The sequence below is a fragment of the Caretta caretta genome, chromosome 1, assembly GCF_965140235.1.
Source record: "Caretta caretta isolate rCarCar2 chromosome 1, rCarCar1.hap1, whole genome shotgun sequence".
In the NCBI taxonomy this organism is placed as follows: Eukaryota; Metazoa; Chordata; order Testudines; family Cheloniidae; genus Caretta; species Caretta caretta.
The window spans coordinates 69,434,103-69,461,407 of NC_134206.1; the positions used below are offsets into that span (position 1 = coordinate 69,434,103).

At 39.8% G+C, this 27,305-nt stretch overlaps 1 protein-coding gene across 2 annotated transcripts in view; it reads left to right on the plus strand.

The window, feature by feature from the left end:
* The window catches only part of TDRD3 (tudor domain containing 3), a 306,664-nt gene that overhangs the window by 207,727 nt on the left and 71,632 nt on the right, over positions 1 to 27,305 (plus strand). For both annotated transcript variants that reach the window (XM_048851805.2, XM_048851785.2), the window contains 5 exons: positions 3,520 to 3,591; positions 5,781 to 5,930; positions 6,724 to 6,864; positions 15,367 to 15,523; positions 15,920 to 16,045. In XM_048851805.2, coding sequence (XP_048707762.1) covers positions 3,520 to 3,591; positions 5,781 to 5,930; positions 6,724 to 6,864; positions 15,367 to 15,523; positions 15,920 to 16,045 — 646 coding nt within the window. The remainder of the gene's footprint in view (positions 1 to 3,519; positions 3,592 to 5,780; positions 5,931 to 6,723; positions 6,865 to 15,366; positions 15,524 to 15,919; positions 16,046 to 27,305) is intronic.

Here is a 27,305-nt window from a genome sequence, read left to right on the forward strand (position 1 = left end):
CAAGATTCCACAAGATGCCTGTATTGAGTCAAATGGACGCATTTCATTTCCTGGGCTGCATGACAGGGCCTTGTCTCCAGAGTGGCATCCCAATACTCTTGGATTATTTACTCTTTCTGAGGGACTCAAGGCTGGCCCTCAATTCCATCAAGGTGTATTCAGCTGCCATTTAGCTCTTTTCACCCACTGGTGGATGGTCAATCCATTTTTGCCCACCCCCTACCTGTATGATCCTGGAAGGGCCTTTTTTGAAAATACCCCTCCCCCCCTTCAGCCTATTGTCCCCTAATGGGACCTTAACCTCGTCTTCACCTCATTGATGACCACCACCTTCGAACCTATGGTCTCCTTCTCTCTATCTCTCTTTTTTATGAATGTTGCTTTCCTCATCACCATTACATTGTCTAGGAGGATTGGCAAACTGGGAGCCATGGTGGCTAACCCGCTCTTCATGACTTTCCGTAATGACCAGGTCTCTCTATGCCTTCACCCCAAGTTTCTACCCAAGGTGATTTTCCAGTTCCACCTCAATCAAGCCATACATTTACCTACCTCCGAACAGTACTACTTTCAAAAGCTCTGGCTCCTGATGCATGGCGCATGTGCAAAACCCCTCAGTGGAATACAGATGGGAACCACACATCCCAAAGAATCTCCAGTTATAGGTCAGCAATTTTGTTTTTAAAATAATTGTGTGTGTTGTCAGTTTGATATTCCATATATGCAGGAGGGAGTTTCATCAATTTCCAAAGTAAGTTCCATAATGGAGCAGATCTATTTCTTCTAATATTCTGCCTATTGCAATAGCCAATATCACATGCCTCAGATGAGAGAGTCAAAGTCCTATATTTCACTTAATTGTGAAGTTATTTACCATTGGGGTGGTATTTCTTTTGTTCCCAGAAGATCATCTTAATCAGAAGTAATTATAGTATTTATAGTCCTTGTAATTGTATCTTAGCCAATGTAACCACATGAACTATTTTTATTCCTATAAATGAATAATCCTTTTGTGAATCTCACTAAACTTATTTACTTCAGTGATATATCTTGGATCAGTTTTTTTCACAGACACTCCTTATGGCCCTGATTTATTAAAGCACTGAAATAAGTGCTTAACATTTAGCATGTTCTTTAGTGCTTTCATGAACAGGAATGCTTTCCTGAAGCAGGCCCATAAGAAGAAGGGGGAAGTGGCTAATTCCTATTCCTTGATATTTTGTAGTATTGTTAGCACTATTAAAACCACTGTCGCAATTCACCCCAGAAGTGGCTGAATTGCTCTGAGGATGAAATTAAATATTTTATATAGATAGTAATTTTTAAACGCTCATGAAAGGCCCCATATAAATCATTTTTTATGCAAGATACTGTGTAATTTTCTTTTTACTGTTTTAAATTATACTAGTCTTATGGCTTTCAAAGCCTTGTTATTTTTGTGTTCTTGGAAAGGGCATATAGGAATGTCCATTTATGTTCGATATTATGTTGATGAGAGCATAGTGTAAACATCTATATAGCTACTGTTTATTGGTATATGTCTATTATTTCTTCTCATGTGTGTCCTTTTTAAACTAAGTAGTCTTTTAAATCTCTCATTTTATGAAAACAGTTCTTTTCCTGAAATATACATTTGCCCCTTTTCTAGAGCTTTCTTGTTTCTGCTAAGTTTGCAGCTGAGTATAGTCAAGCCTCTGCTGTAATTTATTTGGAAGTAGGGAGAAGGTGGGGCTGTATAAGGCTGTGTCGACACTTAAAATGCTACAGCGCTTCAGCGTAGACACTCACTACAGTGACTGTAGGATTTCCCGATCGCTGTAGGTAATCCACCTCCCTGAAAGGCGGGGGTAGCTAGGTCAGTGGAAGAATTCTTCCATCAACTTAATGCTGTCTACAACAAGGGTTAGGTCAACATAGCTGTGTCTCTCAAAACCGTGGATTTTTCAAACCCTTGAGAGATACAGCTGTGCTGATGTAAGTTTTCAGTGTAGACTAGCCTTATTACTTTGCGCACAGTAATGTCTTCCACTCAAGGATCTCAAAGCACTTTATACATATTAATTCACAAACTCAACAAGGCAGATAGTATTTGCATTTTAATGATGGGCAAACTGAAATACAGAGAAGTTATGACTTCTCTTAGTTTATATGATGAGGCTAGGTCTACACTATGACTTTCTGCTGGCATAGCTATTAGAGCTAGGTGAAATTTTTCAAACAAGTAGTCAATTCTCTGAAAAATGCAGTTTTGGTTGACCCAAAGCTAATCTTCTCTCTGTCTGATTCAGAGAAGGGATTTGAATCCACACCTTCTTCCGCCTAGCTGAGTGTCTTAATCATCAGGCTATAGAGTTGTTCGCACTCTCTATCTTTGGCAGAGTGAATATTTAAATATTTATACAAAATGGAATAGCTTCAACCGGAGAGATGCAGAACAGAATAGGCCCTGATCCTTCAATGAGCTCTGCACAGACAAGCCCCTTTTGTACATTGTACATTTTTGTCAGAACTAAATGAATAATTATAGTAGTAAATTCTTAATGTAAGTGTTAGAAATATAGAGTCATAGAGATTGATGCCGGAGGGGACCACCAGATCATGTAGTCTGACCTCCTGCATATGACAGGACACCAAAACCACCTAGAACCCCACACAAAACTCAGCAACCTAAATTAGATCAAAGTAGTATAGTAGTGATTATAGTACTGATTTCTAAATATTTTTTTTGAATTAATGAAAGTGAAATAATTGACTGTTCACTTCAGATTACATCATTTCATATTATTTCATTAACATTTGGTGTTTACCCTAAAAAAATCTACAGACTGCTCAGTTTATATTAATTTATTTTTATAGCTAATGTACAGAAAATAGTTATCAAGAATTTAATTTTTCAGTTACTAAACACCCTGTATTGCTTCGTGGTGCAGTAAAATAAATACCCTTTCCAGCAAGTGTTCCCTATTAAGTTAGACAGCTTTTTCTTTTTATATGGTATGCTGAAGATCAGATAATGTATGCACAGCTTGGAAGCTGCGTTAGTGTCAATTTGTATTTCTCACTAGAGTCTTTCCTTTTCCTGAAATTAGGTGTGGGTTGGTGTTGAACTTGGGGGTGAAGAGGTGGTAAGTTACACATCTGGTATGATTGTGGTTTCAGAAATCTACATCAGAGGGTTAGCAGTGAGGTATATCAGCTGCCACTCTTTTCATATTCTAGCTTCATCTCTCTGTTTTAGGATACAGTGCATAGGTTGCTACTGAATGACTAGCTAATTCTTATGTTGTAAAGGACTTTGCTTTTGAAAAAAATTACCTTATCTAAGTGATATTGATATTAAAGGGCCTTTCCTGTTTGAGGTTGATAAAAGACATAAAGGAAACATTTTTATAATGTTCAGGAATTTTTCATCTTGCTACTTCCATTGACTTCCTAAAATACTGAGACGTTTGTCAGATAACCTTGCCATGTTTTCATTTGCAACTTGTTAATCAAAAGATGTTTTTTTAAATTTTACAGAGTTTATCAAAACACAATAGAAGTAACATTGGAACAGAAGGTGGACCACCCCCTTTTGTGCCATTTGGGCAGGTATAGTCGTCTTTTTTTTTTTTTTTTTTTTTTTACACTTTTGACCTTGGTATAGATGTAATCAGGATTAATATTTTGTAAAATAATTTTAAAATCATAATGACTTGAAGTTCTATTGTTAGAATGGATAGAGTGACTATTTTCCTAACTAATAGGAAATGTGAAATCTTTATTTTAATACATTCTTTTTGATTTTTCAAGATAACACACTTTTTTACGTGTTTTCAAAATGTTAGTTAAATGCTTACCACTGTGGCAAATTGTTTCTTTAGATAATTCGGAATATTGCTGATTCCAACACCTCATAGATTTCAAGTCATGATCAAAATTGTCCCTTTACAATTAAAAAAAAATAAAATCCCAAAACACCCTGAAAATAACTTAAAATGCAATCTAATGGCTATTGAAAGTGTGTGTGGGAAAGAGAGATTACTTTTCAGTATATTTGACCTTGGTAGATTGAAGTCAGGGGTGTCAGGCTCTGATCCTTTATAAGTAACTGAAACATTTTGCCATAGACACCATGGCAGATATCAAGGCTAACATTCAATACATTGTCCAAGATAATACTGGCTGTGGACAATGAGGGAATTGTGTATTATTTTTATGACTATCTTATGCCCTGCAGTTATCTCTGATATTAGCCTGCCTAACTGCCAAGAGTTAAATTAAAAGAGACTGTTAAGGGAGAAACCAATGGAAAATGAAACAATGACACACATGAGAGTCCTGGAGGAAACCAAGGAAAAGCTTTTTATTGGGGAATACCCCAAATGACTCATCCAGGCTTGGATGGTCTACTCTTAGGCTGAGCCTAAGATCAAAGGGAATCCTAAATTTAAGAAAAAATGCTGTCCTTGGGAAAGAGGAGTGTGAGAATGGGTTGTGAGCACATGGAAGCTGACACCCAGATTGGCAGAGATAGGGGGAGTATGCTGTGAGCGGGACAGGTTCACTGATGTGAGTAATCTGCACCTCCCAGAGCTACTGATAGGCTAAATTTTTAGAAGGAAGAGCACATCAGATCTTTCATTCTATTAACTCATTTAGGAAAATGCTTTATGCCTTTGAGGAATGAACATATAATGCTTTGTTTTGAAGACACTGCTTTGTGTCACTGTTAATATACGCTTTCACTGGCTCCCAAATGGAAACTCTTACAGGAGCCAAAATTGGATTGTTAACGTAGTTATGAGCCAGTGGGACTGCAGCCTAGAGATCTAGTCTGTAAGTGGTCAAACGTGAGGTTCCACCCAGAATTAGGTGCAGAAGGCCCGGTCTGTCACCTAAGAGATGCATTTGAGGGGGACTAAAAAGAGGTCTGAGGCACAGTTTGCCCTGTAGCCATGTCTCTGGCTGACTGCTTAATTATTTCTGTTCAGACCACAATATCTTGGACCCCTAAAAATAAAATAAATAGTATCTAGTTGTGTCTCTGTGAATTCCAGATATTTCACAGGAGCAGGCTTGGACTTCAGGTTATTTATTAAGATCCCTAGTAACTCTTGCAATCAATCGTGTGATGATACTGGTGGATCCTTGGATACCTGCCAAAGTACTGAACTTGGTCAACCCATCATCCAGAGAATTGTTCAACACTAGTTATCTTTGAGACCCGATAACTCTAAGTGGTTGGCAAATACAAAATGCTGCTCCACTATCAGATATCTGGTGTGTATGTGAGCCAAAATATACAACTTTAGGGGTGCCTAAAGTTAAACACTTAATAGATTTTAGAGGTGTTGTGCATCCCCAACTCACACAGAAGACAATGGGATTTGCTTTAATACCTCTGATGATCATTTTTATTTAGGGGTTTACCTAATGAATTTATAGCTAGCGCCTGTGAGCCAAGTTCAAAAATTTTAACTTTGGCTTTTGAAAACTTCCCCTTATAATTTTTCTTGCCACATTTCCCTGGCAACTGGATCTTCCATCCTTGGAGGGTTAGACTGTGTGCCAAAATTTTGATCCCCTCCTCCTTTACTAGAGGTGAAAGTTTGAAGGCCACTTTCTCCCATGGACCAGACATATGTTGTAAACCAAGATGTTTAGTTGTCCCAACTGTATATTTTTTGTGATTAACTCTTTTCAAAAGTTAATACTCTAATGAAATATGAATATTTTGTTCTGTAACTGAAAATAGAAAGGAGAGAGTAAATTTCTGTAATACTGCTTTTGTGTTACAGAAATGTGTGTCTTCTGTGCAAGTGGACAGCAGGGAACTTGATCAGAGAAAGACTCTGCAAATGATGAGCACTGCTAAGCCTGTTGGAGACAATGATGAATTTGAAAAACAGAGAACAGCTGCTATTGCAGAAGTAGCAAAGAGCAAGGAGGTTAGAATATACATTTGCTACAGTATTTTACTTACTGTACTTCATTATTTTAGTTTTTTCAAGTATTTATTTCCTTAATGTGAGTCACATTATGGTGTCTGTTTTCGTAAGTTCCTTTGTCTACCAAATATTTAGAAAAGGGAGAACACACATCATATTTTCAAAGACTCATTGCCTTAGATTTTTTATTTTTCTAAAGAGGTAATATGATGTAGACTGACCACAGAATATTTTCTTGTGGATCTAATTTTGACCTAACCAAGTCTGCTAAAATATGATGAATTTTATAATTCAGTTTTGCTTTATGCAGACAGTACAATTTGAGTAAGCAAAACTTGCTTACTAGGTGGCCTGTATTGAAGCTATTTTGATGCTGAGATTAAGGTAATGGTATTAAATTCAACCACTATTTCCAACTCCCAAAAAACTTTGATTCATTATGTTCAGTAATGTTGAATTGTGTGGAACTTAACATGTTTAATCCTTGGGTTATTTTATATCCTTCCTTACACTTTTCCATTTAATTTTATTTTTATGATTTGCCTTACAGTAACTCATAAAACTTAAAATTATATCACTGTTTTTACAGCCTCGCCTGGACATAGGGGAGAAGGGAAATTCTAGCTAGTAAATTACTCTGTTATTTTATGGAAATTAACATTTTATTTGTCTATATAAAGGATAACGATAAACATTTAGGTACCTGAGATTTACTGCATTTTTCTGTAGCATCTTAAAGGTTATTTTCCTAATTGTGTTGTTTACTGAAGGTTTTTTCCCTTCTTATCTAAAGACCAAGACATTTGGAGGAGGCGGTGGCAGTACTAGAAGCAATCTTAATGTGAGTGCTGGAGGGAATCGAAACAGGGAAGTGTTCCAGAAAGAAAAGATAACAAAACCTGAGGGGAAAAATGAAGGTGTCTATCGTGAACTGGTAAGGCTGAGGATCTAAATGGAACCTTAAATATCAGTATTTGACATGTAGACTAAAAACTATGAGATAGTAAATTTTCCTTTAGTTTCTGTAAAAGGTTGTATAGATTTCTGTATTTTACTCTCTGTTGAGATTGGTTTATTTTCATGGAATACCTAACTCATGGAGGATACAATTAATCAGGCTGTATATTGCAACTGAGTAGAAACTCTCACAAAACAAAAAATTGTAACATTTGTGTGATAGGCTCATTACAGTAATATTTTTCTCTCTTGAATTTTAAAATAAATGCAGCAGTTTGCAAGTTGAAGTAACTTAACTGTTATAATCAATGGCAATTTTATACCACATTTTAAGACTATTTTCCTTCTGGATTCGTATTAGTTTATCATCAAAAGAATATGCTTACTGTTTCGTGTTTAAACCATGCAGTGAAGTACTGCTTCTGCTATTTTAGCTGGTAATAAAAGAGGGAAACTCCTGTTAATTCTCATCCTGGAACCCCATGCTGTCTGGGTCACAAATAATGTCTCTCGTTTTGTAAGATGGGGGCCGCTGGCAGGAGGCTCAGAACTATCCATTTTAATTCAAAACAATATTTTCAAATCTATATCACAGTTACTTGGTGAGAAGTTGTCAAGGTTCCTTCCCCACTCTGAACTCTGGGGTACAGATGTGGGAACCTGCATGAAAACCCCCTAAGCTTATTTTTACCAGCTTAGGTTAAAACTTCCCCAAGGTACAAACTATTTTACCTTTTGCCCTCCCCTAACCCTACACCCCCTTTCCTGGGGAAGGCTTGATAAAAATCCTCACCAATTTGCATAGGGGAACACAAACCCAAACCATTGGATCTCAAGAACAATGAAAAAGCAATCAGGTTCTTAAAAGAAGAATTTTAATTGAGGAAAAAGTAAAAGAATCACCTCTGTAAAATCAGGATGGTAAATACCTTACGAGGTAATCAGACTCAAAACATAGAGAATCCCTTTAGGCAAAAACTTAAGTTACAAAAAGACCCAAAAACAGGAATATACATTCCATTCAGTAAGGTTTATTTTATCAGCCATTTAAACAAAACAGAATCTAACACATATCTAGCTAGATTACTTACTAAGTTCTAAGGCTCCATTCCTTTTCTGTTCCTGGCAAAAACATCACACAGACAGAGAGAACCTTTGTTTCTCCCCCCCTCCAGCTTTGAAAGTATCTTGTCTCCTCATTGGTCATTTTGGTCAGGTTCCAGTGAGGTTATCCTAGCTTCTTAACCCTTTACAGGTGAAAGGGTTTTTCCTCTGGCCAGGAGGGATTTTAAAGGTGTTTACCCTTCCCTTTATATTTATGACAGAAGTGTAATTAGTTATGTGAACTTTCAGAACACTCCACTGAGCAAAATTGATAGTATATACAAACAGTCCTTAAAAAAACCTTGCATCTATTTTGCTCGGTCCGATGGTCTATAAGTTCATAAGGTTAGAAATGTTTTTCGCTATGAACAAACCATGAAAGATATTTTTAAGTATGTAATTGCAATTGACATTTTGTGTTTTAGTGCTGGAGGCAGACATCTTGCTGGAAAGCGGTGTCATTTGTGACAATGGGGTAACACCATAGAAGAGACAGTAAACTAGTTTGACCTGCTTTAATAATTGCTTAATAATATAAAAATATAAAAATATTGTGTATGTCTAGTTTTTCTTCCAACTGTTAAAACCATTGATAAAGCAGGTTAGAGACTGGTTTAAAGTAACTGTTTAATAGGATTTTTAGACCGTGTGTGTCATAAATGCCATCTGTTTTCAGCAAGATGGCTGCCTCCAGCACTGGATTTAAAAATGCTAAATGTAATTAAAGACTTAAAAAAAAAAAAAGTCAGAGATCATTAATGTGGTAAGTGTTTCTTACATTTATATCCTAATGTGAGATACATGTCACAGATACAGTACAGTTTATATGGAGTTGAAAAAATGGAATTTTTCATAAGTTAAGTTATAATATTCTGCCTTCCTCACATGACCAACTCCAACTGCATGAGGGGTGTAGTGCTTAGGTTGACATAGGGTGATGCAGTGTCAGTCTAGACACGCAATTACATCAACTTCAGTGATCTCCAGGAAGTGTCCCACAATGCCCCCCTACTCCATGACCGGTCTGGTCACCATTTTGAGCTCCGCTGCCAGATATACAGGTACATGCCCTTCTCCTTTTAAAGCCCCATGAATTTTTGAAATTCCATTTCCTGTTTGCTCAGCATGGAGAGCTCACATAGCAACTGCATGGCTGACCGTGCTGGCTCTACACTGCAGACATGTTCCTGCCTGGAGTACACCAGAGGTGATGGATCTCCTGGGTCTATAGGGAAAAGAGGCTGTGCAGACATAGCTCTGATCCAACCACAGAAATGTCAATATCTATGAGCAAATCACTTGGGGCATGGGAGCGAAGATCTACAACAGGGACATGCAGCAGTGCCATGTGAAAGTCAAGGACCCTGTGGCAGGTGTACCAGAAGTCAAGTTGCTCTGATGTGGAACTATAGACATGCCACTTTGACAAAGAGTTTCATGCCATCCTTGGCAGTGACCCATCACCATCTACAAGGGCCCCATGTGTACTTGGGAGGAGTCACAGTCACAGGCTACTGGAGTGAACCCTGAGGACGAGGTGTTGGACAAGGAAGAGGAGGAGGAGAATGGGGGACAGGCAACCCGGGATCCAATGACTCAGTGAGCCAGGACCTCTTTATGATCTGTTCATTTACTCATTGTTACCATGCTACAAGACATAGTGAAATAACCAGTAGAGGTAGAGTTGCTATCTGCTTCTCATTCCCCTGTACAGTTAGGCAGAGGGGACCCTGCAGAACAGTTTGTTATGTGTACCAAGATGTCCTGTGAATCCTCCATAGAGATCTCGAGGAAACTTTCCTGGAGGTACCCTGCAATCCTCTATTGAAGACTACCGGGAATGGCTGCCTTATTTCTTCCACACTTTTCCACACCACTCAGCAGGCATCATTGCAGCACACAGGCTAGCACCCTATGGACCCGGTCTGCAGCTGGACATGTGCAGGAGCAGCTCCCTTTCAGCCTCCGTTACTCTCAGGAATGAGATATCAGCTGAAGTCACCACTGCCTGTGGAAAATGGTGCCAGTATTCAGTTTAGTTACCCTAGCTGCATATACTCATGCCTGTGAGCTCCCCTCCCTCTTACTGTGCCAGCTCGCCCCCTCCCTCTCCACACTATATTTGCCGTGTCTGGGACTCTATGAATTCCAAGCAGAAGTGAGAATGTTGTGCTTATAACTTGTGTGGATCAAGGGGAGTGAGTTCAGTATACCAAGTTTCCATTTATCTTGTGAATACACTCACAATAGTACCTCTGTGCATTGTATTTTTTTGCAGCTGGAAATGTGGCCTTGAGGGTCTTTCCAACCACAGCAGTGGAGTAACTCAGCCAGATAAGGAAGAGGGCGCAGGATGATGTGTTTGAAGAGATGCTGCAAGCCTTTAGTGCTGCGGGTACTGAGCACAGGGCTTGGAGGATCAAGCTCGTGGGCAGAATGGACAGGGATAGTGCGGACAGGAGAAAAGCATGGAAAAAGGAGAATGATGTGACACAGGAGATGATAGCACTTCTGAAGCATCAGTCAGACATGCCGGAGAGGCTTGTTGACCTTCAGGCTCAAAAAAATCCATGATTGCCTCCCTCTGCAGCCCATAGAGAACTGCACTCTGGGACTTCCCTACACTTCCTCCGCCCACATTCCACGTGACATCTGCGGCCGTTGCACTATCCCTACCACTCCACCCCCACAGAGAGTACGGACCATCACAGCCGCATATACACCAACCTTTGAGAGAGACAATTGGTGTATGTGTTTGCAAAATGGAAATGTTCTTTCCCCTTCAAAAGTTCTTTTCCCTGTATTCATAAAGTTTCATTCAGTTATAAATGTCTGTTTGCATGTGTTTGGAATAAAACTCTATTTATGGAAACTTAATTCATATTTATTAGTTCACAACATATGGTGGCCGGGGCTGACATCATTCACAGTTAATAGTGATAGGGGCATTTGCAGTGTTATATTACCACTTGCACAGCACTCCTTACAAGATTCATACTGGGGTGCAAAAAAAAACAAAACAAAAAACAAAAAAACAGGCACACTACACAACAGTAACACACATTACTGTGGCTCCTTATTAAAATGGTCTTTACTCCCTGATCCAAATAGCTCTTTTTATAGCTCTGGTGTCTCAAAATCATATAGCTCAAAATCAGCAGACAGCCATTCCACCTTCACCCTCTTGGAAACTTCTCCCCCCTTGCTTTAGAGAGATTCTGAAATGCACAGCTGGCAGTTATAACCATGGGGATTTTTTTCACTGAGGTCTAATATTGTGAGTAGACAGTGACAGCGGCCTTTCAAGCAGCCAAAGGCACTTTCAGCTGTCATTGTGCACCTGCTGAGTCTATGGTTGAAGCGTTCCTTGCTGCTGTCGAGGTGGCCAGTGAACAGCTTCATGAGCCACAGGAGTAAGGGGGTAGGCTGGGTTTCCCACATTCACTATTGGCATTTCAACATCCCCAATAGTAACCCTCTGGTCTGGAAAAATAGTCCCTGCTTGCAGCTTTCTGTACTGGCCTTTGTTCTTAAAGATGCATGCGTCATGCACTTTCCCTGACTATCCTGCACTGATGTCAGTAAAATGTCCTCGGTGATCCTCCAGTGCTTGCAATACTATAGAAAAGTATTTCTGTTGATATACTCTGTAGCAAGGTGGTCTGATGCCAGAATAGTGATATGCATGCCATTTATCGCCCCAGTGCAGTTTGAGAACCCCAGTGCAGCAAACCATCCAGTATGTCCTGCACATACCCCAGAGTCACAATCCTTCGTAGCAGGATGTGATTAATGGCCCTGAACACTTTCCGAACTCCAGATTGATTCCCGACTGATCAGTAGCAATCTGGCATTGCTTCAAGCTTCGATGCCGTGATTGCCATTTGCTTCCTTAGCGTCAGTGCAACTCTCATTTTGGTGTTACTTCAGCGGAGGGCTGGGGTGAGCTCTGCACACAGTTCCAGGAAAGTGGCCTTGTGCATCCGAAAGTTCTGCAGCCACTGCTTGTCATCCCATACCTGCATAACAGTATGATCCCACCAGTCAGTACTTGTTTCTCAGGCCCAGAACCAACACTCCACTTTCTGCAGCTGCTTTGCGACTTCCAACAACAGCCTGGAATTGTTTCTTTCCATGGCTCAATTTTCCATGTGGCTCCTCTCCTGACTCTGGAAATACTGCAGGATCAGGCACGGTGTGTTTGCAATGCTCATCACAATAGTGCAGAGCTACGCAGGAACCAGGCTTCTCACAGAGATGGTGAATGCGCAGATTTGTGGGGCTTTTGAAAAGAGGTGCGAAACGTTATCGGATGTAGATAAAATTATGGGATGGAGAACACACCATCATGGGACCTTGAAATCATGTTCCCAGTCACCCCTGCATGTCTCATTTGCCCCCAGGAGGCATTGCAAACCCTTTACAAAACACCCTGCGCTTGATGGTGGCGAGTTGCACAGTGGGCTGCTTACCCAGGGTGCACTGCTCTCTGCATCTATGCAAACGCCGCTAGTGAGGACATGCACCACTGACACAAGGAACGTAGTGTGGACATGTAAAAGTGATTTAATTGCTGTGACTGCGGTACGTCTATGTAACTTAGATCAACTGTAGTGTGGACCAGACCTGAAGAAGAGATCTGTGTAACCTCGAAAGCTTGTCTCTCATCAACAGACGTTGGTCCAATAAAAGGTATTATGTCATCTGCCTTTTGTCTCTAATATCCTGGGACCAACACAGCTACAACAACACTGCATATAACAGTGTTCTGATTTGGTGGTGGTGTGATAATGTAAATGTTTATTCAAGGTCCCAAGACAGTGAAGAATCAGCTCCTTTTATCCTTTGTAGCCCTGATATTAGGCATGGTTGTTTATTTGAAATGAAATCTTTAACAAAGATGGTTTCTTTCATTATGTTACCTTCTCCCACATCCTATAAAGGAATCTGATACCACAACATCTTTGCCTCGTGTACTATGAAGCAATGAACTAGTTTCTGTCATAGCTGTTATACCGGTACCAGATGACTTACTTTCAGGTCAATCATTCTGCCTCCTTCAGCTTTAAAACACAGACCCTCCTGTTCTAATCTTACTTTTTTATTTTTCATTCCGGTCTTTATATATAAGAATGAGGAAGAGAGAAAAGCTTTTGGTACAATATATATATAAGAGAAGAAAGAGATACCTTGAATGTTATAAGGACTATGTGACAAAGAGGGTCTCTGGGAAATTGCCTTTCCCTCATGTCTCAGATTATGGTCTTGTCCAAGATTAGCTCTCAACAGTTCAGCCTGTGGCTGCTGCTTAGGTCCCTAGTGAAAACAGTAGCTGTCATATACATCAGCAGACACGAACACGGAGTATTTCCAACTCCGAAAGGAGGTGCTGCACCACTGGTACATGGTAGAATATCCTATCTTCTCTATGACAACTATGTAAAAGATATTACCTCATCCACCTTGTCTGTCTGCAAGGGAGACAGAACAGTAGAACAGATATACTGGGCAGGCTCCAGCTGGCACTAAAGGAGTGGATTCTAAACCAGCACTGTTGTTTTTTTTCCAGGAGAGCTGCATTCTAATCTGCCTGTTTTTTTACTGATATGCTCACCTACATGGACCATGTCACTGTACTATCTGTGTGCCTTTTAGTCGTTAATGGATTTTATCCTCATCACACCCCTGTAAGATAGGGAGGCACTATGCCTATTTTACAGATGAGAGACTGAGTCCCAAGTTAGATTAACTTGTTCAGCCTCACATGGGAAATCTGTTGCTGAGCTGGGCATTGTACGTATGTCACTTTAGTGTTACTAACATAGACCATCCTTCCTACGACATTGCAGAGGACATGAGTAATTATAAGTGTTTTTATTTAGTGATCGTCCTGTGCTTCAGTTTGTGGACATTCAGTCTAAGAATATTGTTGGGTGGACTTGTTTATTTGGGGATGCGGAAGGAATTATGAAGGAAGTGGAATCAGTTTAGCCAGAAGTGTAGGAGTTTTAGTTTATCCCCAGTCAACTATACTTTATTCTTTTTTAGAAGTTATTCTTGCATGCTCCAGTTTGGTTTTGGAAATGAATTTGGATATTTGTATCTGCAAACTAGATGACTGATGTTTAAATACTGTTATTTACTACTTGTGTTGTAGTAGCACCCATATGCCGTAATTGGGATGCATCTAATTGGAAGCAAGACTAGTGAAAGTAACAGACTATAGGAGAAAATGGGTAACAATGAAAAGATCACATGGTTACATTTGTTGTTGCACAACTTGTACTAATCTCTCAGCAAAACTAATTGTGTTCTTTTAATTGGGTTTTATTTAGTTTTGCATTAAGGAATTACTGAATATTCATGTTTGACACATATACCAAAATATTTCTAAAACATCCACTGCACTGTCAACCTACTGAGTGATATGGTCCAGTTTATCTGGTATGTTTGTTCCAATACAGGGTTGTCCCTTTCCCCTTTTTTAGGCAGAGAAGTGTGACATTTTTACAGGGAGGTGTGTGAGGCTAGAACCTTTTCCTCACACTACACATTTATTAGATGTAACAAAATGGAGGATTGGAAGATTCACTTTTCAGCTTGGTACTTCAAACAGCAGTATTATGTAAGGCCTTCGCCTTTACTATGTGTACACTGATAGCTATATTTGCTCTCTGTCAGAATGTTTCATATCATTGGGAATGAGAAGTCATGTATTTCTGAAGAAGGAAAATTACTTGTATTTCTTTCCGTTTTATTCTGCAGGACCTTTATTCGTTATATATCTAACCTCCCTATTTTGAAGAATGTATAATCTGATTTTGCACAGCCATTGTCAGTCATAGCTTTGGAAATGTTTGTACCAAGCACAAAAGGCTGGCCCATTACTATGCTTGATATATTTTTGCCTTCTTTCTTCCTGCTAAGGGGAGAGATACTGCTGTCTATCAGGATACTCCTTTGTTTGATAGAGTGAGAGTTAAACTATGGGAATCAGAGTTTGACATCATGTAATATTATTTCTTTGGTTTTCTATTTGAAATTAAATCAAAGCAAAAAAGAAAAACAAAACAAAAATCCCTCCAAAAAACGAAACCCAAAAATCAAAGGAAACCTCCCAAAGCACATAAAATCCATCTCCTAAAATTACCATCTGTTCCTGTCTCCTCAGTGTACTCTAGTCAGTTACATGAAGCCATGAAAGCTTATTTGTTAGTATTTTTATAAATAGCCCTGTCTAAGTATTTATCATCATACATGAAAAATAAATTAATGTTTTAATTAAATATTAATATGCAATTTACAAGCAAACCTAGTATTTTATGGAATCTGTGTTGTAGCCTGTGATTACTTTTGTGTATATCTTTTATTACAGGTTGATGAAAAGGCTCTAAAGCACATAACAGAAATGGGTTTCAGTAAAGAAGCCGCAAGGCAGGCGCTTATGGATAATAGCAACAGCCTAGAAGCAGCATTAAATTTTCTTCTGAACAGCAGTAAACAGAAACCTATCCAGGGACCGCCACCTAGAGGTATAACTTGTAAAGCTGTGTTTTAGACTAAAGTGTCTATATAATAGGGGATCTTGTGCCACAAGCACAAAAAGATAATAGTGGCCTTTGTTAGTGTATTTGGAGTTATGCAGGGGCATAATTGCATGTATGTTTTCCTCTGAGTCGTAATGAATTCAAGACCTGACAGTGAATATTGGAAAAGTACCTCTGTATATTATATCTATAATTGTTTCCTAGTTAAAAATCGCACACTTAAGTGTTCTTAATTGAAAATAATCTATGTAATTTGTGGATCTGATTATATTTTCCTGTTTAATGGCTTCAGCTGTTTTATAAAAACAATTACAATAAAAAGAAATGTAGAGTTTCTGTAGATTTGTCTGAATCTAAGTCATTTGTTTGTAATATCCACAGGGAAAGGAAAGGGCAGAGGCCGACTAAGACCTGAAGATGAAGAGGAACTAGGAAATGCCAGACCTTCTGCACCCAGCACACTGTTTGACTTCTTAGAGTCCAAAATGGGTACTCTGACAGTAGAAGGTATGTTTTTGAAATTAAAATGATCTATGGAAGCAAGATCAGACAACGCTGGTCTAATTTTTCTAAGTTACTAAGCACCTTCTTCTATATAGATGTTACTGAGATTTGTGTCAGGTCAGAACATCTGAAAATCCAGGTTGTTCATGTTTCATGTATGTATGGTGTTCAATTAAAATGTATATTCATCTTTTCTCACTATCACTTGGTTATAAAGAGATGTTACAAGTTTATTAATAGGAAAAGACTTAATTACTTCATCGTCATCATGGATCTAATGTAAAATATTACATTATCTGTTTGCCATTGTAGTGTGTTCATGGTCGTCCCTCCCCCTCTGGCTCAGGGGGAGGCCACTCTGTCTCACTACAGCCATGAAAATGTTAAATTATCATTTTCTGTGAGTTCTTTTAATACACTGCTTAGATAAAAGGCTGATGTGGAGGTAATAGTGTGTGGTTTTGCTGAAGTATGGGTGAGTGGACATGAAGCAGATTGGAAGTAACGAGGCCTTGGGTTATCTCAAGGTGGGTCTGCATATCCAAACCACTTAAGAGTGCGGGGGACAGAAGGTAAAAGGAAATAAAGATGCTTACAAGAAAGGGGACCTGACTATCCCAAAGAAAACAGTACTATTTTCTCATGAGAGGGCTAGTTTCCTTTTCTTCTGGGTTCATAGGGTTTCAGTTCCTTCCTCTTCAGCCACATTTAGATGATATAAGATGCTTCTGTCCACCTAGCTGTGGAAGTGTCTTCACTTAAATTTGGCTCCCACTGATGTAAGTGCCTCTCTACACCTATTTAGTAACACCACTTCCCCAATCTCCTGCACATATCATCCTGCCCACTGATTACCATCTCGACCGTCCCGATCTTCTGACCCAGTACAAGGGCAAGATCAAGCATCCCAGTCGATCCATGTCTGCTCCATCTCAGAGTGTGGTATTTAGATTGTCATCAACTATCAAATGGGCATGTTCCTCTGCTGTATAAGACATTCTCTTTAATAGTTGGAAAAATTCCATTAGATAATGTTATCAGGCCAGTTGGAGATGCTTTTCGTCTTGGCCACAACATAGATTTTACCAAAAGCAGAAGAGATTCTGCTAATCCTGGACTATGTTCTATCATTAAAAATGTTGGATCTTGCCCTCAGCTCTTTGAGAGTCCACCTAGCAGCGATCAGCACACTCCATCCTTCTATGGAGTGTTACTTTGGTTTTACAAACCTGCTAACTGCTAGTTTTTGGAAAGGCCTCCTAAGAACCTTCCCACTTCTCTAAGTGATAGCGCCTCAATGGTGTCTGAGTCTGGTACTCTCAGTATTAACATCCTTTGAGCCAATGGCATCTTGCTCCATGTCTCTTCTCTCCATGAAGGTCACCCTCCTTATTGCTATCACTTCGGTGAGAAGGGTTGGGAAACTTGGAGCTATGATGGCGGACCCATCATTTACAGTATTCCACTCGGATAAGGTCTTCTTACATCAACACCTGAAATTTTTACCAAAGGTAATCTCCCAGTTTCATATTAACCAATCCATTCACGGACTGATTTTCTTCCCGAAACAGCATGCATCTGCAGAAGAATCTCCCTCAATGTCCAATGAGCGTTAGCCTTTTACCTTCAGAGAACAAAAACAATCAGGAAGTCCCCTAGACAGTTCCAGCTGGGTAAGGAATGTTAACTGAACTATCAGTGGGGATAGGCAAGTCTGACTGGCAGGAAGCATACATGGGTCATTCACTCTAGCGCTGTCTGTAGTGCCAAATTAAAGGCAGGCCATGTTGGAAAGTATCTGTCTCCTGAAATGCTATGGTATGGTGTGTCTTGGGTGTACAGATCATTTGAGGCTACCTCTTTCATCTCTTCAGTTGAAGTTGTATTCAGTGATTTTTCACCTCTGGAATGCATTCCACTCTTTCTCAATAACCAAATGATGTCAGGATTAGTGAATGTAAAAGGTTCTCCTGTAGTCGATTCAACAGCTGCTTCATTGAAAACTGGACTTCTTGGCTTTGGAATTTTTGTACCTTGGTAGGAAAATGAGTGAGTCATGAAGTCAGGAAGCTCCTTAAAGGAGCGGTTCTTTACTGTCTAGACAACACTTGAGGCTGGGACTTGCCCCGTTAATACACTCTTGATAGCAGACCACAATAGTACCGTTGCCACCTGCTGGATCTTCCAGGAATATCTTATCAGGAGCACAAAATCTAAACCTGCCCTTGATGAGGTCTGGGAGAACATACAATTCTTCATTCAGTTCCATGTGGCAAAGAATCTTGTTTGCAATTGCATTTTCCAAATGGAGTACTTTGTTGTAATCAGTGGAGGAGCCAATGCTGTGCAAGATACATGAGAAATTTGCCACAAGTTTTGGAATCAATTGGTAAACCAACAGCTGCTTGTTATGGTAGGTTATCTGTATGCCGCACAGTTGTTGTGTATGTTTTGAAAACCTGCCTTTTACTTAAGCACTTGTACATGAGGCTTTGTGATAAATGGCAGCCTTCTGCTCCATTTGCTTGTTGTCATGCTGGTGCTAAAGTCACTTCAACCACTGATACATCACTTAAAGTAGTAGTACAGGTTAGGCAGTAATATTTTTTCAGGTTTGGCATCTGCTATGGATCCCTGTAGCAGCTGCAAACAGTCTCTTCATATTAGTGTTGACATCAGTGCTTTCTTCCGCTTTTGATGGTATCACATCTTTTGTAGCCTTTAAGAATATGCACTGTGATTAATTTCTGTGGATGGGATTGCTAAGAACTATGATCATATCCCACAGTTCATCTTCAATAAGAGCCTTGTGCTAAGCATTTGCTCCTCTTCAATCCCATTCAAAGCATATATTTCTCCGTATTTAGCCTCTGCACTGGCCATCACCATTACTTTCGTATCCATTAGAGCCACTGTGATTCAATTTCTCTACTCCAGCTAAGTATTGCAGCTTGTAGGAATAAAATCAGTATTTGTTTGTTGCTTTTACCTTTTGACACAACACATTACATACATTCTTGGTATAACACTCAATGTGATATGCAGTGTGGTATGTCTTTTGGGTCAGGGCGCCCACTTCACTTTCCATGCAACGTTCTCACTAAGAGTGATTTATTCATACAGTTTCTCCTCTGTTTCTCGTGTTGAAACTGTGCTTAATGGATGCTTTTGGGCTTCCAACTTACCACAGAAGAAAGAGGTGTTCTTCTTGAAACCTTGTGTAGCGATTGCGGGTCCCCCTCACTCAGTTCCTCAGGATGATGCTAAGTCCCATCAGGAGCTGTTGAAAAGAGTTGCCTCTAATTTGGGGCTCCATGCGGAGGAGCTAGAGGAACCATTGGACTCCCTATTCAATGTTCTCTGCTCTACAGCACCGGCCAGGGTGGCACTGCCCCTGCATGAGAGGTTGTCAAAGATCACAAATGCCCTGTGGCAGACCCCCTCATTTATGCTCCCCCTCTCCAAGAGGGCAGAAAGAAAATACTTTGTTCCGGCTAAGGGTCATGAGTACCTCTATACCCACCTGTCCCCAAACTCCCTGGTAGTAGCAGCCGTTAATGAGCGGGAGAGGCAAGGCCAACCAGGAGCTATACCTAAAAATAAGGACTCAAAGAGGCTGGATTTGTTCGGATGCAAGGTGGTGAGAGTGCTGACGGATAATACAGCCTTGATGTTCTACATCAACAGGCAAGGGGGAGCACGCTCGTCGACTCTCTGTCAAGAGGCTTTCCATTTGTGGGATTTCTGCATCAAGCACACGATCCACCTGGAGGCCTGTCACCTCCCTGGGTTCAGGAACACGCTGGCAGATTGCCTCAGTAGGTCCTTTTTTTTCTCACCGCAAGTGGTCACTTCATCCAGAGGTAGCCTGATCGCTTTTCCAGAGGTGTTGAACTCCCCAGGTGGACCTGTTCACCACCAGACAGAACAGGAAATGTCATCGGTTCTGTTCCCTGTAGGGTCTGAGCAAGGACTCTCTCTCTCTGACGCCTTCCTCCTGTCATGGTCCGGGGGTCTGATGTATGCGTTCCTGCTGATCCCACTCATCAGCAGAGTCCTGTCAAAGATGGAGAAAAGGCCAAAGTCATCATGATCGCCCTGATGTGGCTGCACCAACATTGGTTCGGCATGCTCATGGACATGGCAGCGACCCTCCATGGCCCCTTTCCGACCAACCAGATCTGATTTCGCAAAATCATGGGCGCCTCCTACACTCCAGCCTCACCTCCCTCCACCTCACAGTTTGGATGCTGCGTGGTTGAACCCGGAGGAGCGGGCCTGCTCTAACAAGTCCAGCAAGTCCTCCTGGAAAGCAGGAAGCCTTCTACTAGAGCAACCTACCTGGCAAAGTGGATGAGGTTTTCCCACTGGGCGTCTGAATGTAGCATCTCTCCATCGAACTCCCTTTACAATCTATTTTAGATTACGTGCTTCATCTTAAGAGCCAGGGGCTGGCCTTCTCTTCCATCAGGCTGCACCTTGCAGCCATCTCTGCTTTCCACCTACCGATCCAAGGTCAGATGGTGTTCTCGCACAACATGTCGATCGGATTCCTGAGAGGCCTCAAGAGGCTCTTCCCACTGGTTCGGGCCCCTGTCCTCCTGTGAGACCTTAACTTGGTTCTTTTTAGGCTCATGGACCTGCCCTTTCAGCTTATGGTTTCCTGCTCACTTTCCCACCTCTCATGGAAGGTCGCTTTTCTTGTGGCAATAACATCGGTGAGATGAGTGTCGGAGATTAAAGCCTTGACATCAGAGCTGCCACACATGGTGTTCTAGAAGGACAAAGTTCAACCGCGACCCGATCCGGCCTTTCTGCCAAAAATTATGTCTTCCTTCCATGTCAACCAGGACATCTTCCTCCCAGTGTTTTGTTACAAGCCTCACACCATTAGTGAGGAAAGGCAGCTGCACGTCCTGGACATCAGATGTGCCCTGGTATTTTACCTGGAGCATACCAAGCCCTTGTGCAGGTCAACCCAGCTCTTCATCATGACAACAGACAAGATGAAGGGCCTCCGGTGTCCTCGTAGAGGATTTCCAACTGGATCACCTCTGGCATCTGGACCTGTTTCAAGCTGGCACAGATCCCATCACCGCTGATCATGGGGGCCCGTTCGACCAGAGCCAAGGTGTCCTCAGCGGCCTTCCTGGCGCACATTCCCATCCACGACATTTGCAGAGCTGCAACATGGTCTTCGGTTCACTCATTCACGGTGCATTACGCCATCACAGCAGGCCAGAGATGACGCTAGGTTTGGCAGAGCTGTGTTGCAATCTACACATCCATGAACTCTTACCCACCTCCATTGGTACTACTTGGGAGTCACCTATAATGGAATGGACATGAGCAAGCACTCGAAGAAGAAAAGACGGTTACCTGTTCCGTAACTGGTGTTCTTTGAGATGTGTTGCTCATGTCCATTCCATGACCCGCTCTCCTTCTGCACTGTCAGAGTTTCCAGCAAGAAGGAACTGAGGGTTGGGTAGCCGGTGGTGCCACTTATACCGTAGCATGTGCATCCCAGTCCAGAGGGCATCAGAGCCAGTCCCCTCTAGATACCACTGAGGGAAAAACTTCCAGCACTGGTGCATGTGGCGAGCACATACACCTAATATGGAATGGACATGAGGAACACATCTCGAAAAACACCAGTTACAGAACAGGTAATTGTCTTTTCTCTCAGGCTTTGATTTTACACAAAGTCTGGACATTGCTGTATTGCCTATGGAGAGAATTAATGACGTGTTGTCTCACTCTTTAATAAATTGTGACTTTCTGAGAAATACTTAGGTGTGATCTACACTGTAGACCTATATCAATATAACTACGTCACTCAGGAGTGTTAACAGTATCACTAACCTGCTGCAAAATTTTTCAGAGTTAGGGGAAAACAGCCTTCTCTCTGCTCCTGTGGCCCAGCTACTCCCAGCACACACAGATGACATGGCCTTTTGCAAAGCAGTTGCCCCGACTACTTGCCCTTAGTGGAGTCTGAGTCCAGCTACCAGGAACCTATTGAGCATACCCAAAACTGCCACACCCAATTCCAGAAACTTCTGGAATTGGGTGTGGTAGTTTTGTAATAAAAAATAATATAATGTAAGCACTATACACTTTGTATTCTGTATTGTAATTGAAATCAGTATATTTGAAAATATAGAAAAAATCCATAAATATTTACAATAAATTTAAATTGGTATTTGATTAAGTTTTAAGTGTGATTAAAACTGCAATTAATCACAACTATTTTTTATCTAGTTAATTTGTTTTGTTGTAATTGTTTGAGTTAACTGTGATTAATTGACAGCCCCTAGTTCACATAACTAAGTAAACAAAAACAAATATATCTGAGGTATCTTTTCCAAAGCACCATATGTTTAAAAGTAATGATAAATGTGCCCTATTCTTCAGTCAAGACCCAGGCAAGTATGGTGGCAATTATGTTATAAAAAAATTATTAATATAATTTCTGTATCAGTATTGAGGTCTCTTACCTAAAACAATTGTGGTGATCCAGTATGACTTCCTACATAATACGGACCAAAGAACCTCACCCAGTACTTCTGTATCAATCTCATAATTTAAATTTGAGCCGTAGTGTAACATTTAGAAACATAACCAGTGTTGAGCTAAAGACTTGAAGTAATGGAAAATCCTCCATGTCCCAAGAAAAATTGTTCCAGTAGTTAATTACAGTAAAATTTGGACCTGTATTTCTAGTCTAAATTTGTCTAGCTTAAGCTTCCAAGCATTGGATCTTGTTACGTCTTTTTCTGCAAGAATGAAGAGCTATCTCTTGTCACAAATCAATTTCCCTTGTTAGGTACCTGTCAACTATGATCAAGTCTCCTTTTAGCATTCTCTTAGACAAGCTAAATAGATTGAGCTCTTTACTCTCCCACCATAAGATATGTTTTCCAGACCTCAGATTATTCTTTTTGGTCTTTTTGGAATCTTTTCCAATTTGTCATCCTCCTTTTTGAAGTGTGGGTGCCAATTTATGGTATTCCAATTTATGGTCTGACCTCTACTATACACAGAGGCAATACCACCTCCTTACTTCTACTTGATATTCTACTTTTTATACATCCAAGAATTGTGTTAACCCTCTTAACTACAGCATTGCAGGGGGAGCTCATATTCAATTGGTTATCTAGCACGGCTCCTAAGTCCTTTTCAGAATCATTGCTTTCCTGGATGCAGTTTCCTATCTTATAAATGTGGCCTGCATTCTTTGCTCCTGAATATATATGACTTCGCATTTGGCTGTGATAAAAGTGCATGTTGATCAAATAAGCCCATCATAACAGTGATTCAGGTTGGTCTGTATTACTGATATATCAACATCAGTATTTAATACTCTACCAATTTTTGAGTCATCTGCAAATTTTAACTATGTATTTTATATTTTCTTCAAGTAATTGATAAAGATATTGAATAACATTGGGCTGAGTCCTTTGTCTTCGTCTTTTATCTTAAGTATCTTGTAACTACATCTTTCCTTTAGTAAATGGAAATTTAGAAGCATTATGTATCCCATATTTTGGCAGGAGCTCAAGGGCTATAAGCATTGGATTCTATGGACTGGGGAATGGATTATGATAGCAGTGAGATGTAACAGAAAGCATTACCTGTAATTATGAACTGAAACAGGAGTACTTGTAATTGGGTCTAAAAGGGATAATTATTGATATGAAAATACAGACCACCAATAAAAAAACATAGTGATAATGGTAAATTATAGTGTGTCCTTAATTCTCTTACCAGCAATCTTTTTTTTTTTTTTTTTTTTTTAAGGGATTGTCAGTCCACTAAATTATTATCTAGGAGTACATTTTCTTTCTGGGCAGATCTTCACTTTCCTTTTCCTTACATAGTGACTTGATATGCCTGTGGACAGAAAAATTGGTACAAGAGGGCTTTCCTACCCTATCTTCCTAAGCAGAAATTAGTGTCCATTAACAGTCATAAAAATATTTGATGACTAATGTGACTGATATGGCAATTTCCTGTAATGTGTGTGTGGGAGATCTTAACTGTGTTAAGTTTATGTATCATTGTGTGCCAGGGATTGTCTGGAAATTCCATGGGCGAGGGTAATCACAGCTCCTCCAGGAGTTAAGAACAGTGGGGGATGATTAGGCAAATTCACTCCGGTTGTAACACCTCAGAGAGGTACCACCACCTGAAGACATTTGCATGTAATGGTTCAGACTGGATTCTCCAGAGGCCAACAGACAAAGGAAGGACTTCTGGATTAATAGTCTGAGTTTAAACTGACTCCAGGCCTTCCTTCTGATCCTGCAAAAGACAGCCTCTTCTGTCCAAGTGGAAGGGTGGGATTGACATCTGCCAGAGCCATTGTTGGAGTTGGGGTGATCTCTGGTAAGTTTATTAGCAAGTATGTAGGTTCTGTTGTTATTAATGTTTTCTCTATAGTGCTTTTACCTCAGGAACAAATGTACTTGCATAGAAAGGACCGTGTGGTAACTTACAAGTGTGGAAAATTAGACTGTTTATATCCACTGGAGAGAAAGCAACATGCAGATTGACCATTTTGGCAGTCTGGCATGCTGAGGAACTCAGTGTAGGCAAGGAGATGTACAGCCTGGAAAGCCCCAGTCAGAAAGGAAAGAGACATGGGTCTCCACCAGAGGGAGGTGATAACTGTGGAACCATAAGCCTAAAGTGATTACCCTTGCAGGACCATGAGGGGGAAATAGTGGCACAGTACCCTAAACTGTGATAACTAAGTCGGAATAAAACAAATATCACAAGGTGCCCAAAGCTTCAGTGAACTGTGAGGTGATCGAACAGGCTGTTATGGTTTTTAGTATTAAGTGCAGTATCGAGTGTAGCATTGATGAAAAGAAGATGATGCGAGAGAGGGCAGAGCCAGAAGAGATGGACATACAAAAAGGCAGTTTCAATACTGTGCAAGGGAAAGATACCAAATTCATAAGACTCATCAAGATGATTACTTCTGGAGACATTTTTGGACTAGTAATTTAGTGTGATTTAAGGATTTTTGCAATCAAAAGAGGGGATGAAGGTAGGTAGCTAAACTATACAGTAATTCTTAAAGAAATCCCAGATGGAAATCAAAATATTTAATATTAATCTTACTGTGGAACTGTCAGCTCACCATAAAATCACCTGGTAAGAACAAAATTTTCCATTTTTCTATGATAATTTAAATATGATTAAATATGCTAACATTCTATTTCTATAATTAAATAAAATGTGTATCTATGTTCTTAGAATTTTTAATAGACCCACATTATAGAAGAGCTACTAGCTGCATTTTATATATCTTACATTATTTGCTACTCTGCATCTAATTTCTATGTAAAGTAACTTTGTCATTATAGTGTTTCTCAAAGGTTTTGTCTAGGTTAGGAAAATAATTTGAGGTTAGGCCAGGGTTAACTAATATGAGTTTGCTAACCCCAGCCTAATCACATCCTTTTCCACAGCATAGACACAAGTCTACATACCTTTCACTTTCAATGTACTTGGCTGAAGTCAGATTTCAGGTAGAAGGTACTGACCTTCATTTTTACACTTGAGAAAAGGTTAGGGTTAGTTAATGTTTCACATCCTCAACATCCTCATTTCCTATTCTAGACAAAGGTAAAATGTGTCATTGTTGTTGTTCCTAATACATTTTCAAAATAAGGTAAAATTTTATAAATGAAATTGTGCATTTCGTTTGTCAGGGCGGGACAGAAAAATGTAATTTAAAAAAATTGTCTCCCTGCGTCAATTCAATCCAATTAACACCTAAATGTAGGTTTTTGTATTATCTGACAAAATTTATGATTTGGAGTGGGGAGAGGTACAAAGAATACCACCCTTCCCCCCATAACAACAACCAAACTTCCTCATTGCATCATTTCTATGAATCAAAAAATATTCTTTTCTTATTTGGACTTAAATACTCCAGTGCAGTATTTGCATCAAAAGCACTGCAGCATGGTGCTAATACATGAGAACCAAAAAGTGAAACTGCCTACAAACAAAAGTGAAATTGATGGTAAAGGTAATTCAACATTATTGGTGAAAATTAAACTAGATATATTCAAATCTTTAACAGTGTAGTTTGACATTGGTAGGATCGGCAAGGAAATTTGATTTTTTTGGTGTTTTGTTAATGTGTCTCTAATTATTTATTTTACTATACTTACTTTCATCTGTTAGACTTAACTAAAACGTCGAATAAAAAGATATATATTTTTCCTCTAGTTCCTCTAGTTGCATGTTACTTCAAGGTTCTGCAAGGTCAATTAATCTTTTGTAAATCTTAGTCTCCAATTACAAAATAGCAACTTCCCTTTACTTTTTCGTGCCAAATGAAATACAGAAACAACTTTCCAATTGCTTAACTTATATTCAGAAACTTAGAAATAACATCTTTATATATTGCAAAATACCAATCCCTTAATAAAATTGATTTTATTAAACAGCACTGGCTGGTATTTCCTACTCAGCAAGTTCCTGCTGATTCCTTTAAAAAAGGGAGTAAGGTTTTTTCCATGTTATCTTCTTAAGGTCACAGATGTAAGGAGGCCTAAAGAAGTAAAATAATTGACTGACCGTTTAAAAGGGAAATGCCAGTTGGCTTCCTTAAAACTACTTGGCAGAAGACAAAAGCCTTCTGGCATGTAATTAATTTAGAAATGGAAATTTTTCCAAACCATTTTCCCAAACTTCCAGTTATAATAATAACAGGGCTGATGTGTCTGTTTGTGTGACAAAACAGCATGTCATCTCTATAAAGTGTCAAATTTAGTTTTGTTTATTTGCTACCCTATGGAAATCTGTTGCTTTCCTGAGAGCTTTAGTTAGTGGTTCACTGGAGAGGGCAAAAAGTAGTGGAAACAAGGGACATCCCTGTCTGCCACCTCTGCATAAAAAGAAAACCTTTGACCAGCATCCATTAGTGTTAACTTTTTCTGTTAAGGGATGCATAGAATACTTGCACCTATTTAGTGACCAATTTACATAGCCCAAGTTTATTGAGACACCATAACCTTCATGCAAATTTAACCCTATCTCTAAATTTTTCAACACTGAATGACAAGGCAGGTAGGCTTCACTTATCATTCTGTATTTTTTCCGTATACAACTGATGATGTCAAACATTGCACAATAAACTCATGTAGTACCCTCCGGCTAGGTCCAGGCTATGAAGTAGATCTAGTCCAATAGGTATTACTTGGCTAATATATGTTTGTCTCCTGTAATTAAATGTGGTTGT